Source organism: Myxine glutinosa, chromosome 9, assembly GCF_964187855.1.
Source record: "Myxine glutinosa chromosome 9, kmMyxGlut1.1, whole genome shotgun sequence".
NCBI lineage: Eukaryota > Metazoa > Chordata > Myxini > Myxiniformes > Myxinidae > Myxine > Myxine glutinosa.
Window position 1 is genome coordinate 26549781 of NC_136269.1, and position 18791 is coordinate 26568571.

The 18791-nt window shown below is 43.2% G+C and overlaps 1 protein-coding gene across 1 annotated transcript in view; it reads left to right on the top strand.

The window, feature by feature from the left end:
• The window catches only part of LOC137435793 (ryanodine receptor 2-like), a 633328-nt gene that overhangs the window by 234119 nt on the left and 380418 nt on the right, over window positions 1-18791 (top strand). The window contains exons 46-50 of the mRNA XM_078785085.1: window positions 452-638; window positions 3818-3914; window positions 5101-5221; window positions 6053-6222; window positions 9317-9537. Of these exons, the coding sequence (XP_078641211.1) occupies window positions 452-638; window positions 3818-3914; window positions 5101-5221; window positions 6053-6222; window positions 9317-9537 (796 nt within the window). The remainder of the gene's footprint in view (window positions 1-451; window positions 639-3817; window positions 3915-5100; window positions 5222-6052; window positions 6223-9316; window positions 9538-18791) is intronic.

Consider the following 18791-nt stretch of genomic DNA (forward strand, 5'->3'; position numbering starts at 1 on the left):
CACTTATCCAACCAAGATATTCTAGTTTTATATTATTAATTAATTATCTGAAATTTGTAGAATTTGTTTTTCACTTGGAGGTTGTGGGTTACGATGTGTAAATAAAGGTGGAAAAGTCTGATTTAATGCAATATGATTGCAGGCTATAAGGTAACAAAAGGTGAAAATTTTGAAAGGGGGTGTGGACCTTCTGTAGGCACTGTAAATGAAGGTGAAATATTTTGCTTCGGATCATACTGTACAGTGTACATGTGCACTTATTAATTCATAAAATGTTGAAGTGCTTCATGAGATTTGCATTTTTACATATTATTTACTTTTTACTTATTATTTACTTTAGATTTTTTGAGTTTTGATGTTTTCTCATATATCAATTTCTGTCATAATATGTGGGCATATTAAACCATTTTTATGAGCTTGCTGATTTTGTTCTATGTCATGTGGCCTATAGGAGAGAGTGTGGAGGAAAACGCCAATGTCGTAGTGCGTCTCCTCATCCGGCGACCTGAATGTTTCGGTCCAGCGTTACGTGGTGAAGGTGGTCATGGTTTATTGGGGGCCATCAAAGAAGCCATCAGAACATCAAACGATCCTGCATGTGATGGACCATCACCATCCAATGATGGCCACCAGAACATGTAATCAGTCATGCCCAGCATTCACACAGTCAGTCAGCCATTATCTGAGATAAAGTAATCTTCTAAGCTATTATGTTGTATTTTTTTTTCTCAAAAGTTATGGATTATTGCAAAGCGGATCAAAGTTATGGACACATCCTTGTCTCACTGTATTGCATGATGCCAAGTAGCTTAACTGTTTGTACTAAAGTTGTTGAGCATGATGGTCATGGTGGTGGAGTACCATAAGCCCAAAGGCAAAGTTTCAGGTATTCAGCCAAAGTCGTGACCATTTCTAAGGTTAGAATTTATCCCTGTATAGGTTTACTCGAGCTCCACTGCAGGAGTGTGCGGATTTGGAATCAAACCCAGAGCAGTGAGGGGAATGCAGTAAGGCCTGTTCCATTCCAACACTTCATTCCAACACTTCAAAATCAGCACTCAAAAAGATGCTTGATGAAGAAAATTAATTCTTATTAAATGTTTTACTTCTTTTTTTAAATAATCATTATTTCGTTTTACTTGGCTGACATGATGGCCTAGAGGTATGCACATGCCTCCAAGCTGTCTAGTCTGGGTTCGAATCCCGATCCAGCTATAAACTGTCATCCCGGTGTTTCACAGGTAGGGTGTGTATGCCATCAATCGGGTGGACGTTAAATGGGTGTCCCATCTACCAGCATTCGTTGGTGGATGTTAAGGATCCCATGGTGTCCTTTGTGAAGAGTAGGTGAGCTATTGCCAGCACTATGAACAAATTCCAACTCCCTGCCCTAACCAGCAGAGACCATGGCATCAGCGGCATAGCCGTGCCCCCAGCCAATGATGCCACCTTGCAGCCTTGTGCTGCATACGAAAGAACGATTTAGTTTTGCTAAAAATTCGGCTTATGAAAAGTCGGTATTTAATTTTATATTTTATACATACATATGTGTATATATATATATAATGGTATCTGTAATCTGGTTCTCCAACCCAACCACTGCTAGATGGTTCCTCTGGAGCTTTGCAGGCAATGCGGACATGCATGGCGATGACGTCATGCTGTCCGCTCATTAGGTTGGAGAACCAGATTACAGATACCATTATTAGTAACTCCCAACCGCAACCAGGTCGACTCCATATGATGAGTGGATACCAGAGATAACGTCACCGCGTGGCAGGCGGTGCGTATCGCTCCCAGCAAGGTGCAGCAGCAGCTCTATGGGACACCTTGCTGGCGGTTCTCCACTGATGATATGAAGGTCGCATAGTGACTGATATAAAAACCGAAAGGGTCACAGAGTTACAAGTGTATGGAAAGCCTCACTGCGTTGCCCTGATGAAGCCCCAACAAGGGCGAAACCAGGTCGGTAACTGTGAGTTTTGCATGCACTTGTGACAGTATCTGTATTTATAATCCGTAATGACGCACTGCTAGATGGTTCCTCTGGAGCTTTGCAGGCAAGGCGGACGTGCATGGCGATGACGTCATGTTGTCCGCTCATTAGGTTGGAGAACCAGATTACAGATACCATTATTAGTAACTCCCAACCGCAACCAGGTCGACTCCATATGATGAGTGGATACCAGAGATAACGTCACCGCGTGGCAGGCGGTGCGTATCGCTCCCAGCAAGGTGCAGCAGCAATTCAGCGATCAGCGATCAGTTAATTCAGCGATCGACCGGGATTCCAACCCAGGATCCTAGGATCCCAAGCCGGCACCCTAACCGCAAACTGTATGGGACACCTTGCTGGCGGTTCTCCACTGATGATATGAAGGTCGCATAGTGACTGATATATATATATATATATATATATATATATATATATATATGTATATATGTATATATATATATATATGTATATATATATATATATATATATATGTATGTATGTATGTATGTATGTATGTATGTATATATATATATATATATATATACACAAAGAATTAAGTTAAGCACCCCTACACAACGAATTAAGGTAAGCACCCCCTAATATATATTCTTTGTGTATATGTATACATTGGCATATATTCTAAGGTATGTGAGATCAAATAATGATAGGTATGACATTAGCAATTATCCATTGATGAAATTGAGTGATCAAAGTGAAAAAAAGTGATTGGTTGAGTCAGTGATCCGATCACGTGGGTCCTACACACGTTATTGACGCAAAGATCGCTAGAGGTCTTCTCAGAACAATGACTGTACGTTAGAAAACATAAACGTCATCCACACTGTCCGTGATGGACCTATAGCTCCATACTTAAATTGAGGTGAAAATATGCCTAAAATTCCCAAACAATTTCACCTTAAATTATTCAGAATAAAATATTGAAAACGGCATGATTGTTATGTTTTTATGTGACCATAATATCACTTCTCCAGAAAATATAGCAATATCATGGGTATATTACACTGTTTTGACGACAACAAACTTGTAATGTGCGAGGTTGTAAAAAAACGGGGGGGGTGCTTAACTTAATTCTTTGTGTATATATACATATGTACACAAGGTACACACCTTGAACACCGGTGTGTACCCCGGTTTAGAATAGGTACACCGTATCCCTGCGCATCGTAAGAGGCGACTAAGGGTTGGTGCCAGGAAGGGAATCTGGCCATAAAAACATTGCCTCAAACAGGGAACCATGATTGTCATGGGGCCCACAAGGCTAACCCCCGCTCTAGCGGGGAAAATGGCCTTAAAACGATCATTCATATATATATATATATATATATGTATTTTTTTGAAAATTATTTCAAATGTTATTTTTTGTTTATTTTAATGAAAAAAAAATTATTTAAAATTTCTATTTTTATTAATTTTTATTTAAATTATTTTTAAAATGTAAAAAAATGTTTTTTTGGTAAATGTAAAAAAAAAAAATTATCCCCCAAATTTTTTTTTTTAGCTCACTTCTTCATTGAAATTATTTTAGCTCACCACAAATCTGGGGTGAAAAATAAACATCCTTGTATGGTGGTAATGTCTTTTTGTTTTAAACTTCAATCATGTGATTCAAATAGATGTTTCCACTTCTTTCTGGTAGCCAAGTCCTCGTTATTCACCTGTTTCCTTTGCTTTTTTGTGGCTTTTTAATTTGCAATCATAAAAAGCCTGTCTTATGTATGCACTGTCTTGGTCATGTGGTCATGATCTTTCACTTGAATATCAATGTCATTCATTCTCCTTTTTCTGATATATATTCTGCAGTGATGACGAAGAAGACAAGATCCACATTGGCAATGCCATCATGACGTTTTACGCAGCTCTCATTGACCTTCTAGGCCGCTGTGCACCAGAGATGCATGTAAGACATCTGCATCATTATCAAAAATGTTTTGTCTTGTTGGTGAGATAACCTGCAATGAGTCGACCATTTTTATTTTTATTTTTATGAAACCACCACTGTCCATGTTGCAATATCCTACCTGATATGCTCCATTGGTGATGGAAACCTTCTGAAATCTAATAGACTTATGGCATTACTATTTTACATGCAGCACATCGAAAATCATCAAAGTGTTTCCATGAAGATTGCAAGAAAGCGCTTGGCATATATTTGTATGATGTTTGCAGTACGTTGATTGGAAAGAGATGACTACGTAATTTATGCAAATTAAAATAAGTTTGGTGACAAGTATGGAATGATTGAATATATTTGCTGCCTTTTGTTTTTGTTTTGAATTTTCAGTATATTGGTTAAACTAATCAAAGTATGATGTGTGGGTGATTAGTTTCACCGCAAAGGGGATGTGAGACTATTGCAATGCCAGTGTGTGTGTGTGTGTGTGTGTGTGTGTGTGTGTGTGTGTGTGTGTGTGTGTGTGTGTGTGTTTGTGTTTTGAGGGGTTCATGTGTTGCATGCATAACCACTTCCCATGCATTTGTAAAGTAACGATTCAAAAGGAAGTTGCATCTGAAAGTGTACATATTGACATGCTGAACTGAACCACCTTTAGAGGCCATTTTTCCCCGCCGAGCAGGGGTTGGCCTTTTTTTGGGCTCCGTGGTCCCCTTTTTGAAGCAATGTTTTATGGCTGGATTCCCTTCCTGCCGCCAACCCTGTTAGTCACCTCTCGCGACACACAGGGAATTACCAGTGAGCTGGTACTCAATTTGCCGACCTCGGAAGGATGACAGGCTGAGTCAACCACCCTGGCGTTAATTCAGCGATCGACCGGGATTCCAACCCAGGATCCTAGGATCCCAAGCCGGCACCCTAACCGCAAAGCCAACACCAGGCTCCAAATGGACAAATGGATATGCTGATGGACATATATCATGTTACCATAGATCCAGCGATCGACCGGGATTCCAACCCAGGATCCTAGGATCCCAAGCCGGCACCCTAACAGCTAAGCCAACACCAGGCTCCAAATGGACAAATGGATATGCTGATGGACATATAACATGTTACCATAGATCCAGCGATCACAGTTTCATCATTTACGTCTAGTTTGTTTATTTTATAATTTAAATCTTTGTTTCTGCAGCTCATTCTGGCTGGAAAGGGTGAAGCTATCCGAATCCGCTCCATCTTGCGCTCTCTTGTTCCTCTGGAGGACCTCGAAGGTGTCATCAGCATTCCCTTTGAGATGCCAAGCACTGGAAAAGGCAAGTTATGGATATATGATTCTGTCTGTGAATGTAATAGTAAAATGGAGCACACTGAGCAGTAAAGAATAAATTATTTATAAATGCATGACATTTTGAGAACAAGCTTGTTCTCTTCCTCAGTGGTGTTAAGAATGGTGTCATGACAGACACCATGCTAAGTTATTTTGGGGACAGTTCTGCGTCATGAACAACATTTATTTAAACCTTTCAATAGTTTGGGAATATTGGGCCCCCTTAAATTCTGATGTGATACATGAGCATAATAAAGTTTTCAGGCATGCAAAACTAGGTTGCACCACATCACTTCCAAACTTTCCCTTCATGGTTTTGTGTATTGCAAGTTTTGCAGAGGAACCACCTTTAGAGGCCATTTTTCCTCGCAGAGCAGGGGTTGGGCTTTTGCGGGCACCATGGTCCCCTTTTTGAAGTTATGTTTTATGGCCGGATGCCCTTCCTGCCGCCAACCCTGTTAGTCGCCTCTTGCGACGCACAGGGAATCACCAGTGAACTGGTACTCAATTTGCCGACCTCGGAAGGATGACAGGCTGAGTCAACCCCAATGGCGTTAATTCAGCGATCGACCGGGATTCCAACCCTGGATCCTAGGATCCCAAGCCGACACCCTAACTGCTAAGCCAAGTTTTTCAGAGGCCAAAATAAAATGAACAAGGAGATCCCGTGAGTTACTCTCCTCCTTAACAGGATGACCAAAATAAAGTGTTGGATATATTGTAGTAGTAGTAGTAGAAGTAGTTGTATTTTTCCCTAACTTTATTGGGAATTTCATGGAAATGCAAATGAATACTAAGAGTAAGCAATGTCCCACAGATGGTTCAGTGAGGGAACCAGACATGTCGGCAGGTTTCTGCCCTGACCACAAGGCAGCAATGGTGCTTTTTCTGGAGCGTGTATATGGTATTGAGAGCAAACAGTTCCTCTTGCACCTGCTGGAAGTTGGATTTTTACCAGATCTGCGTTCGGTGGCTTCCCTTGACACAGTAAGCTACTTCTGTTTTGAAAACAAAGCTTCACTATTGTAATCATGGGTTTGCTGTGGCACTTGTGTTAAGGGTGTAGGCAAGTGAGGGTGTAATATACAGTATTAACTGGGAAAATGCAAAGGTACAAGATGTTACTGAAACCACTGAGAATATTATAAAATGGGACAATGAATGAATATGAATGATATATTTGAAAGCTTATCTTGTGAAGATGTCATACATGAACATCCCACTAATATTAACATTAAAAACCAAAGGTCTGTTGAATTTGAAGTTTGCCAAGTAGAGCTCGATCACATTACAATTAAATCCTTAAGTCATTCCATATACAGGTAGTGGACAAAAATTTTTAACACCAGGTTAAATGAGGGACACCAAGCAACGGCTTCCAATCAGATGTAACCCATGTGTTAATTAAGCTTATAACGACCCAGCATGCTTAGGGTCATATATAAAAATGCTGCGCAGGCCTCGTTGCTTATAATTATGGCTAGCATAGCTGCAAGAGGAAACCCTCAAACATCCCCATCCACAGAGCACGTGTAGTCTATATATATATATATGTCTAATTAATATGTGAAGACAGAAATGGTGCAGAATACCCAGGTGACATTGTGTAGCTAACGAATTTGAATATAATGAAATAGTCATGTAAAATGCAATAGCACAACATTTCAGGGAGACTATGTATATACATACTAGCAGGAGTATGTGTTGTTTCGTGGGAGCTGGGGGTGTTGGGGGGGTTAGGAGGGGGGAGGGAGCAGGAGAGGGAGAGGTGAGGAAGGGGGTGGGGCGAGTGGAAGGGGGGGGGGAGGGGGAGGTGAAGGGAGAGGTTGGGGAAATATATGCTGCAAATCGTACATCTTTTGGGGGGGGGGGGAGGTGTGGTTTTGACAGGCCCATCCATTTTAGGGATGGGGTGGGGGGAGGGAAGGCATCAACAACACAACAACATGCATTTTAAAGGCCATTTTCCCTGCTAGAGTGGGGGTTAGCCTGGGAGGGGGAGGGAAGGGAAGGAGGAAAAAATTTCCCATGCAAAGAGTGCTTCATAACCTCAGTGTTGCACAGGTAAAAAAAAGAAATTGTAATACCCTCTGCCACCATCACCAGGTGGCGCTACATGGTACACATTTACATAGAGAATTACGCCCATCTCCTGGTCCCCCGCACCTCCGAATTAGGCCGCGGCTACATAGCCTATGTTTCCCCCCAGACAAAGTTGTATTTGTATTTATACCCCGAGTAAAGTATATAAGTGTTTATAGCTGGAGTACCCAGCGTTGCTCAAGCGAAGAAGAAACATTAACATATTTGAAATGAGGACAAATATAATGGAAAAGCAATTTCATCCAAATCAGAATCCATCACAAATGTCAAATCATCATTTTACCTTTTCGTTGGTAAAATGCTGGTGAATGTGCCGTTGATCACGTTTCTGAGTTAAGTATGATGACTTCAGGAAGAAGAAGAAGCCTTACCACCATATTCGACCGCTTCCGGAATTGTTTTATTATTTGTGTTTAAATGTCTGGTGATTTTTTTTGTATTTATTTATGCGAATGTGTACTTGTACATAACTGTCATTAATTTTAAAAAGCCTTAGGCTATATAGAGCGATTTTTTAAACCCTAACCTTAACAACAACCACTAACCCTAACAACGTTTCATGGACTCGTGATAGAAACAGACTATAAATGTTGTCTGAAAGCATAATAATTCATGTAAGTTTTATTCAATACAGTTCAAATTTTTAGGTTTCAACATAATCGCCATCTTTCATAATACATCGTTCATTCTGATTGTCCAACTGGCTGAAAAGATTCTTTAGTTACTGCCAAGTCATTTCATGAATTTCATTTGTGATTGTTGGTCTAAGTTAATCCAAAAATGTCATTTTGATGAGTAAACAATTTTACATAGCCCCATAAAATGCAGTCCAATGGGAACAGTTCAGGCATCCAAGCAATTGCAATTGGTCCACGTCGACCGTTCCACTTGTCTGGGAATACCTCCTTCAAGAACCGATGCACATTTGAAGCATAGTTAGCGGCAGGGAGCCGAGTTTTGCTGGTACAAGGTGAAATGTGAAATGTTTAATCGTCGTAGTTCGGTAACCAAATGTGGTAATTGTGGTGGTGGACTTTACCATTGATGTAGCAATTGCCATGTAAGAAAATGCCAACTGATTAAGAACCCCAGAGGAATTGTGGAGTTAACAACACCAATAACAACAACCTTAACTAGAATGGCACGTGGTGGAGCGTATACCCCTGCCAGGCTGAACAGTTTACGTTTTGTATCTCACTGATAGAACTGATCTCGATCTGTAACTAAACCAAAATCTAATCGGTTTGTTCTTGTCGCCTAAACAACTCATCTACCAAGTTTTGTCATAATCCATCCACAACTTTTTGAAATATCATGTTATATATAACGGTATATAACGGTATATATATATAACTCTAAACGGTATATAATTTTTGTCGCATCTCTCAATGGTGAAGAATCACATAAAATTATTTTTAAATCTTCTACCTGGATCCAGATCTTCACCAAAACCTAATCAATTTGTTCTTTGAACACACCCAACCTGAGCACCAAATTCGTCCGAATCCGTCTCCAACTCTATGAAATATCCTGTTCAAAGTCAAACAGACAGACAGACAGAGGTGAAAACATAACCTCCGTCCACGGCAGAGATAATAACAGCATCAACAATAACAAAACTTGATGAATTATAATTTAATTTGCCAATTTAAATATGTTTCCATCATGTGCACATCAAAAGTTATAAAAGTTCAAAATTGCACAGGACTTTCTGAACACACTGTGCAGAAGTATACAGGTGCAAATAATTCAAAAGTTTGGTAAAGAATAACATAAACAAGGCTGGGAGAAATCAGAGGAATGAACATTAGCAGGAGCTCGAGGCTGTGTGGTAAAGATGGTGGCAGAGAAGATGAAATATGGTATTTGACCAAGCTTTGAGGCTGACAACTGAATTATGATTGAGAAAGTTCATTCATTTTGAAATTGCAATGCTTGTAAAAAACTCCATTACTGATGTACCGATGCCTCGTCACAGCCAATCCTGTATGCTACGGACATGGCACTGGCTTTAAACCGCTATCTCTGCACGGCGGTTCTGCCCTTGCTGACACGCTGCGCACAACTCTTCTCTGGGACGGAGTTGCACACCTCGCTCATTGACTCCATGCTCCACACCATCTATCGTATCTCCAAGGGCTCCTCCTTAACCAAAGCCCAGCGAGACAGCATCGAAGAATGTCTTATCACAGTTTGTGGGTGGGTCTTCTCAGCCTAGTCCAATGTCATTTGAACACACCTATAGGGTGCATACTGATCTTTAATATGATGAAATATTTTTTAAAGTTCCAAAACAAAAGTCAACATATTCCGGACGAATGACCTGTTCTCCATAATTCATCCTCACCTAGATTCTTGTGCATTTTTCCTTCTTGGGAAAATGGATGATCATTTTTCAACCCAACTGATATTTGCTAATATTTGGCCAATTCATTCACAAAGTTTCAGGTTTACAACTCGGTGAATGTTAAGTGGCAGACACTGCCACTAAGTATGCAAAAATAATTGCTTTATCCCAGGTGAACAATGGAATGTTGTTCTGACAAACAAGTTTATATTTCCCCTTGAAATTTTTCTCATGAGATCTAATGAGATTTTCATTATATTTCTGTCACATATCATCATAAATCATAGGAGGTTTTTGTAAGGGTTATGCCGGGGTCACACTATCACGTAAAGCCTATCCGTAAGTGCCACGTAGGGCCAATTAAAAAAAAATAAAAAACGGTGCCGTAAACCGCAGGCCTTGTAGGGGCCACATAGCTGTCGTAGAGCCACGGGATAGCCACGTACTCGCCACGTCAGACCCTCATAAAAATTGGCTGTATCCGCCACGTAAGGCCATGTAATGTCCAGGTAACGGCCAGGTATACACCACGTAATGCCACGTAGTTGCCACGTAAGAGCCACGTGCCCCGTAAGAGACACGTAAAAGTGTTGCGTTAAAAATCCTATAAAAAGGGGGTCCCCAACCCCTTCCAGTCATTCAGCATCTTGACCTTCAAGAAAGCAACATCACCATGAGAGTACCGAGAAGACAGAGACTGCAGATTGCTGTCCTCAGATATCAGCATGCCCTGTGCAATGCTGCTGCTGGACTGGTCCTGCAGGAGATGCAGGCAAGAGAGATCCAGAGGAAAGCCAAGAAGAAGAAGAGACTCTGGGTGAGGAGGTGGATCTCCAAGAGACAGGAGATGGGTGTCTATGACACCTTGATGAAGGAGCTAGAAGATGAGAGTGCCAAGGAGTTCCAGTCCTTTGCAAGGGTGTCACCTGACCTGTACCATGTGATAGTCAGAAGAGTTGGGCCAAGGATCCAGAAAAAAGACACATTCTTCAAGAAAGCCCTGTCACCTGGTCTCAAGGTGGCCATCACCCTGAGGTTCCTTGGCACTGGTATATCCTAACACAGCCTGGTCCACGAGTTCAGATGTCCTCACAACACCATCAGCCTGATCGTCTCTGAGACTTGTGAGGCCATCATTGCTGAGTATATGGAAGAGGTGATCAAATGTCCCAAGACACCAGAGGAGTGGAACGAAGTGGCACAAGGCTTTTCAGAGAGATGGAACTTCCACAACGTTTGTGGGGCACTAGATGGCAAGCATGTGGCAGTGAAGTGTCCACCAGGATCTGGCTCTGTCTACTTCAACTACAAGAAGTTCTTGGAGTGAAGTGCACTCTGATGAGTGATGCTAATCTTCCTCTTCTCCTTCCCTCCTGACTTCTGGGGCTGGGAGCCTGACTGGGACTGTATGGAGCTGTCCCTCTCATTCTCTGTGCTCTCTTGCACATCACCATCACTGTCACTGTCACTACTGGACCCCTCATCCTTCTGCCTCTTGTCCTCATGCCTCACCTTCTTTGCTGGGTTTTCCTCCCTCTGCTGTGGTTCAGGTTGCAGGGTTCGGGGTGGCGTGGGGGAATGTGCCCTGGCTTCCTCTGTGTCCCCTCCTAGGGGTGGGGGTGGGGTAACACTATGCCCTGGAGGTGGGGTAACACTCCTGCCTCTCTGAGATTCCCTGCCCCTCTGAGATCCCCAACCTCTGTTGCCACCTCCTCTGCTGCTGCTGCTTCCTCTAGCACCTCTCACCATGATGACAATGTTGAGAAAGAGCTTCAAAAATTGTTGAGAATTGCTTCAAAAAGCTCCACAACTTGTGAACACTGTGAAAGTGTCGCGAAAACTGACCGCGTGTGATGAGACCTGTATTTATATGCAGCCGGGTCAAAACATATGGCGCTACGGGGTTCTACGTGGCTCTACAGGGTGGTCAAGTGGCTCTACGAGGCACTACGGGGCTCTACGAGGCGACTTCGTGGCCAAGACGTGGTGAGCACGTGGCGATCACGTGGTTCTGTCACCGGATGGCTCCTTATATGGCAATCACGTGGTGCTACGGGGTTCTACGGGGTTCTACGTGGCCAATACAGGGCCAATACGTGGCAATATGTGGAGATTACGTGGCTCTACTTGGCAATAGGGGGTCCCCCATAATTGCCACGTAGTGCCACGTATTACGTGGCCCTCACGGGGGTAGCCCTGTGGCCGTTAAGTAGGCGCCACGGCAGTGGACAAGGCTGACTTTACATGGTATAATTTTGAACTTTTTGAAATTCTCGCTCTACCTTGCAGTAGGCGCCACGTAGACCCCTTTAGTCCTTGAGCCAGACCAAAAGTAATGCTCCGGCGGGGGGAGTAATTCTCATTATGATTTTCCATTAGACCAATGTCTCAAGTGTCAGAAAAGGTGTGATGGACATCTGAGAACGGTAGCTTAGTGCCCGGATGGACGCCATCTTTGAAACCACCCAGCTCGAAAATGCCCATTTGGTGGGGTACATTGTTGCACGTGTATCTGGACTTCTATACTAGCTATCGATGTGCGGTTGACGACTAAATATACGTCCGATGTGTACCGTCTAAATAAAAAATAATATGAAGCATTTTGTTTTAGATTAATTATTATAAAAATCAATTATCGAAAAAAAATCATATATTTTTCAATATTTTATTATTAGACTTGTACTTTTTTTAGTGAAACAACACTGGTATGATTTTCCAAATTATGCATTGTGCTACACCGTTTATCTGTCTATAAAAATAACTCAAAAACTAAAACATATCATCCACCACGAGTTTACAACAAATAAATGTAAAGAGGCATAAAATGACTTAGGCCGCCGCTGGCATTATCTATTCTGACGATAACGCAAGTTAGGAATGTCGTACGGAGAGGATTTTAACACCATACGATATCTAATAAGCAGGCGGAAATTGTTACATAGGAAATCTGCACTTTGGTGGCCATCTTGGATTTCAAAATGGCCGCCAATTATATTAATTATTCATTACTAGAGTTTGGAAAGACGTATGGAGCTGATTTTAACACCATACGATGTATATTCCTAATAAGCAAGCGGAGGTATCATTGAACATGTCATGTTTTAGTCAAATAACACCGGTATGATCTTCCAAATTATACATTTTGCTAAACCGTTTATCTGTCTATAAAGATTTTCAGGCAATTTGGCCTGCATTATAATAGAGAACAACATATGCTATACAATATACAGTGCACACAAAGTTAATAATCAGAGTCGCCATCAGAGTCATTGGCATCCTGAGCCACGATAGCATCATCCTGCACCATGTTGGAGCATCCCTGCAGCTTACACACAACAGTGCACTTCAACCCATTCAGTATGCAGGAGCAATCTGACGGTCGACACGTCCTTCTGCATGTGCATGAGATGAGATTCAAGACGACATCTGGAGCTGGTAGACCCGCCATCCATCGGATTGTGAGCGAACCGCCATCATCGAGTTCCCAACCATGTCCTGCTGATGGTGTTGGGACGTCTGGTAGGTTTTCAAGGCTGCGTCGCCAGATAGCCGCCTGATAGTTGGCCCTAAGCGTATGCTGCATCAAGGAGTCTTCACAAGGCGGCAATTGTCCAGATTCGATCTGGCCCTTCTTTGCACAGAACATGTGATAACGGAGCGAATTAACACCGACGATCTTCGTGTTCTTGGCGTACAGCTGACACGTGAAGGCCTGAATGCTATTGAAGACGTCTGTTGGTACATTCCACGAAGATCCCAGATCTGTGAATGCTTGAAGATACAGCTCATTCGCTTGCACAAGCTTCAAAGCCTTTATCTTTCCTTGGCTAGCCAGAGCACTCACAGTGTCACACCCGCTCCATGCATGAAGCCCTGGCAATGCACTGCAAACTCCAGACCCCAATACCGCAGCCAACTTTCCAACGTCGATCATTCTGACTCGAACCTTTGTTCCTCGTCTGATGAAGAGCTGACTATCGATGGTTCTGCTGAGATGAAGACTGATGATCAGAACGTCGGTGTCATCTGCCACTAAGATGATCGTCTTGTAGTGGGTAGCGGCGTGCTTTGCGTGGAGAAACATACGCGTGTCTGCTTCCTCGTGGCTACATTCGAGTGCTTGCACCAACTTCCACCTATCGCGGGTCAGTACCAGACATTTTTCACCACAGGTGACATACAGTGTTCTGTTGCCTAGCTTTTCGCGATTTGTTTCATGTTTCCACGACTCCGCCAGAAACACAACCAGTTTCTCCTTTGTCTGGCTGCAAGCAAGGAGACGCCGCCAGTTCATGATTTTGTGTGCAGGTCTGATCTCGCTGAAACTGATGCCTTCATTTGAACCGCGGTTCACACGCTCAGCTGCTTTGATGGATTCTTCTGTGTATGTGTCAAAGACAACATCGATGCGCTCACTGCCTTGACCAGCGTGAAGCGCTGCAGCAAGGATGCGGTCAGATAGTTCTTCGAACGTGTCGTTCTCGCCATGCATCTTTTGTATGACAGCCATCGCATCAATTATTGTTGCACTTCGCTTGTCAACGTTCTCGGCTGGTTCCACAAGACCTTCCATGTGTTTCGCAAGTGCAGCTTTGTTCGTTTTTTTCATTGACCCATCAACGTTTGCCAAAGACCATGGTAACGGCCCTAGTGGGTGACAAAGGACAAGTTGCATGTCGAGGTTCCTTGTCTTGGCGATGAGTATCATGGTGGCAAACAGTTGTCTGTCAGCTCTCAGGACGATCTCCTTGTTTGTGCCCTTCACAACTTTCTGCTTGATCTTACCAAAGGTCTTCAAGTTTAGCTTGTTCAATGTGTCATGAAAGCCTGTTCCCTCTTCAAGACGTTTCTGGAAGCTTTGATACGCCGCTTCCCCCTTTTGCAGGGTGTTGAGTAGGTCATTAGAAACGTCCTCCCTCGCAGCCGCTCCGGTAGATATACTGAGAAGACATGACGGATCATCGGCGAATGGATTGGTCCAGTCATTTTCCAGTAGATCACAGATAGCTGTGACGCCAGACTCATCACGTTTGATGCGAGAAGTAGACAAGTCAGGGTGCTTGGCGTGAGATGTGTCGCTGCCATTCACAAGGATAGTTTCTCGTAGTTGCCTCAGTGCAGTAGCCCGATTTTCTGCAGTTAGATAGTATCGTGACACAGCCCCTTGTCGAAGACTAAAACCTCGTGTTCCTCCAGCTGTTTGCGTATCTTTGTTTACTGTTTCTTCTGTTGTCTGATCAACAGCGATTCTGGCAAATGGATTCCCTGGTCTAAGCTGTACGGAGAAGTAGCCTTGATTGAAATGCCTGTACAACTCGGGGCATGTTTCGTGGAGTTGCGTCATCTGTGCATAGTACACTGGTAGATATCTAGCATAGTTCACCTTGTTAATTGCGAAACACCAAGGGATCACTCTTCTGACACAAGCCAAGTGAAACATCCAGTCGCCTTCTCTATCCGCACGAATCAACCCCAGCAGGGTCTCTACCATATCAATATACATCATCCAGAAGCGAGCCAGGTCTCCATGTTTGGTTCGCAGAAAATGTAGGTATTTCGCGAACATGTCAAAGCTCTGTACACATGAATCATCATCGAGAGCAGCAGCGAGAGTCTCGTGGCAAACATCCTCCTTGATGCTGCGAATTTTGAGGTCAGTGCTTCGAATCTGGGGTTCCTTGTCAGGATGATTGCTTTCTATCCACACCTGGAAGCCCTTCCAAATGATGCGCATTAGTGCCTCGTACATCAACTTGTGGAGTCGCACAGCACGGTTGTATTGCTTGCCTTCCAGAACCCTGTTGATGGAACCTTCAGCGATTACTCCTGACTCAACAGCTACATCCCGAAGGCCTGCATCTCCAAACATTTTCCCAATGCTCGACATGAAGTTACAGATGGTATGGAAGTTCCCCATCATGAGCACGATTCTTCCATATCGATCGACATCTTTCCATGCTATTTCGGTCGCCTTAGCAAATAGTGCCTGGTCTAGCACCACTGGTATACGCTCAAGCTGAAGTGATGACATGATGTTCAGAGCTTCTCTGAGGATTTCTTGCACTGTTGCCATATCTGTGGCAGGCGCGTTTATAGTCGGCAGGTAGCCAACTACATCTTCCGTCACCTGAACACGATCTCTAGTCATGATGTTGAAACCAGTCCACGAACTGATTGTCTGGTCGCATGGTTCCAGCATGCGAGTCATAATCCATACGTGATTTCGGCGCTGCGCAAGGGATGTTGCGCCTGCAAGAGTGTCAGAAAGATCTGCAGGCTTGATTGCAGGTGGGCCCTCTCGTTTCCCACCGCTGTATATTGGAACTAAATCGCTGGATGACGGGATAGATCGCTTCTTATCTGCTTTGGATACTGCCGATGGAGGTTGGGGCGGCAAACACGACTGCGACTTCGGTTGGACGATGATACCGTTGACGCGATGCGATGTTCCGCCACCACTCAGCGATTCCTCTAGCCTGTCGATGTTATCGAATGCTAATACAGTCGGGACCGAAGGGTGCACATGTGACGGAAGTGGTACTGTATCTTTCTCCACACTTGCTAATTTGTCTATGCATAGCGCTGTCTCGATTTCTTCCAGAACTGTGTACGAACATCCGTGCCCGAGTCGATTCAATATTCTGATGACCTCTGTATTACCGGTGAGCGTTTTCATGACCCACGGAAGTAGGACATGCTTCGATGTTCTGATGGTACCCCGGTGTACAGCATTGATGATATCTTGAGCCATCGACCATACCAGTGTGTCGGCACGCGCAGAGCTACCCCCACTCCCGCAAATCAAAGTATGCAGAAATACACGAAGAGAATCTGGTATCTTCACGTAATCTGAAGTGAGTTCTGCTGGCTGAGGCGGCCAACGTTCATTGTAATGAGCATCTTTGATCTGGTGTCGCAGTGAAGTAGCTGCACGCACAATGTTACTTTCACCGTCCGTTCGTTCAAATGCTTTCACTTCTGCTTTCAGGTTTACGCACTCTGCAGCAATCTCTCGCTTTGTCAGATTATCGGGCATCAAGTATACATGGTGTTTCACATTGAAGAAGATGAGCGATTCTCCAAACTCTCTTTGTAATGTGCGCTGCAGATTCTTCTTGATGGAGTCACGAACATCAACTGAAAATGTATCTGAAGACAGGATATCTGTTGCAACATCAACTATTGGAACAATCCTCGGGTTCAAGAACAAGTCAGTGCGAATGAAATTGAATATACATCGTATCATTTCTTTTTTCTCGATATTATCTTCAATGTCAGTTTCTACTTGAGGATTTTGGGGCCGTGTGTAGTTTCTATAGCAGGAGAAGTGGTAGTGAGCCTCAGCTGCAACCATATCTCGTGTAGTCAATGCCAAAACTCTCTCATCATTGCGAGCTGTCGCAGCATCTCTTATTGTCTTATCTGCTCGAAGTTCAACAGCCAAGACAACTGTTTCACGGGTACGACTGCCTTTTATGAATTTTGAAGCACGCTGGCAAAAAATGCATTTATCATCGTAGACCGTTGAAGTTGATCCTGTCTCTTCCCGTGATGATCGCCGTCGCACCGCATCGCCAGTATCAACTGAAGAACTTCTAGCTGCATTGGTCAAAGTAGCTAGGTGGTTTTTGTGAGTGAAGTCTGATCTACAAGCCCTATGGTATAATATTGGAATATTAGGAAGTTCAACTGCGCCTTCTTGGACTAGCTTTAGAATTGGATAAAAGTTTCTAACTGCGGCTGCGTCACACAATGTCTTCCAAGAACTGTTGCCCGCTGCCTTGCTTAGTTCAGAGAGTGGCGACTTCTTGCTGCACAGGATGCACGTTCCGGACTCAGGTTCAATCTTCGCCCGTTTCGCCTCGACACCGGCCATCTCAGCTGAAAGAACAAAAAGACTGACGTTAGATTACTCCGATATCCGAAAAGCTCGCCAGCTTACATAGACATACTCATCCAAGTCAGTGAACATGTTAGATGGCGCCACAATACAACTCTATAATAGAGTTGTATGTGGCGCCATCTAACATGTTCACTTTTAGTTCTTAAGCCACCCACCCCCCCCCCCCCCCCCTCAGAAATTAATCAGGTCACCGCAACAAATCTCAGACTGAGATATATAATATAGAATATAGATATAGAATAGACTGACGTCACTTTCGGCACTGGGTTCTGTGGGTTGATTATCGGCGGGAAATTCCAACTGACATAGTTTCGGTTTGTGGAAAGTGCATGCCTTTTCATGTATTTTTTGTGTACACTCGTGGTGGATGATATGTTTTAGTTTTTGAGTTATTTTTATAGACAGATAAACGGTGTAGCACAATGCATAATTTGGAAAATCATACCAGTGTTGTTTCACTAAAAAAAGTACAAGTCTAATAATAAAATATTGAAAAATATATGATTTTTTTTCGATAATTGATTTTTATAATAATTAATCTAAAACAAAATGCTTCATATTATTTTTTATTTAGACGGTACACATCGGACGTATATTTAGTCGTCAACCGCACATCGATAGCTAGTATAGAAGTCCAGATACACGTGCAACAATGTACCCCACCAAATGGGCATTTTCGAGCTGGGTGGTTTCAAAGATGGCGTCCATCCGGGCACTAAGCTACCGTTCTCAGATGTCCATCACACCTTTTCTGACACTTGAGACATTGGTCTAATGGAAAATCATAATGAGAATTACTCCCCCCCCCTCCCCCCCCCGGAGCATTCACTTCAAAAAATGGCCGGTTGGCTCAAGGACTACTTGACTGCCACGTGGATGCCGTAACTGCCACGGGATAGCCACGTCCCACCCCGTATCCAAAAAATGGTCCTACGTGGCCCTTACGGCTAGACTTTACTTGATAGTGTGACCCCGGCATAATACATGAAAAGGACAAGACTTGTTACGAGTACAATCGTATTTGAAAAATAATATTTGTGAAGAAGAAGAAGAAGAGGAATATATTTTGGTGAAGAAGAAGAATATGTTGAGTATGCCTGACAAAGAAATAAGGAAAGTGAAGCATTTTTTGTTTTTAAATGCTTTTAAAGGATCATTGAAGAAGGATTTATATTCAATGAAGATTCAGTTTGGAGATGTTGT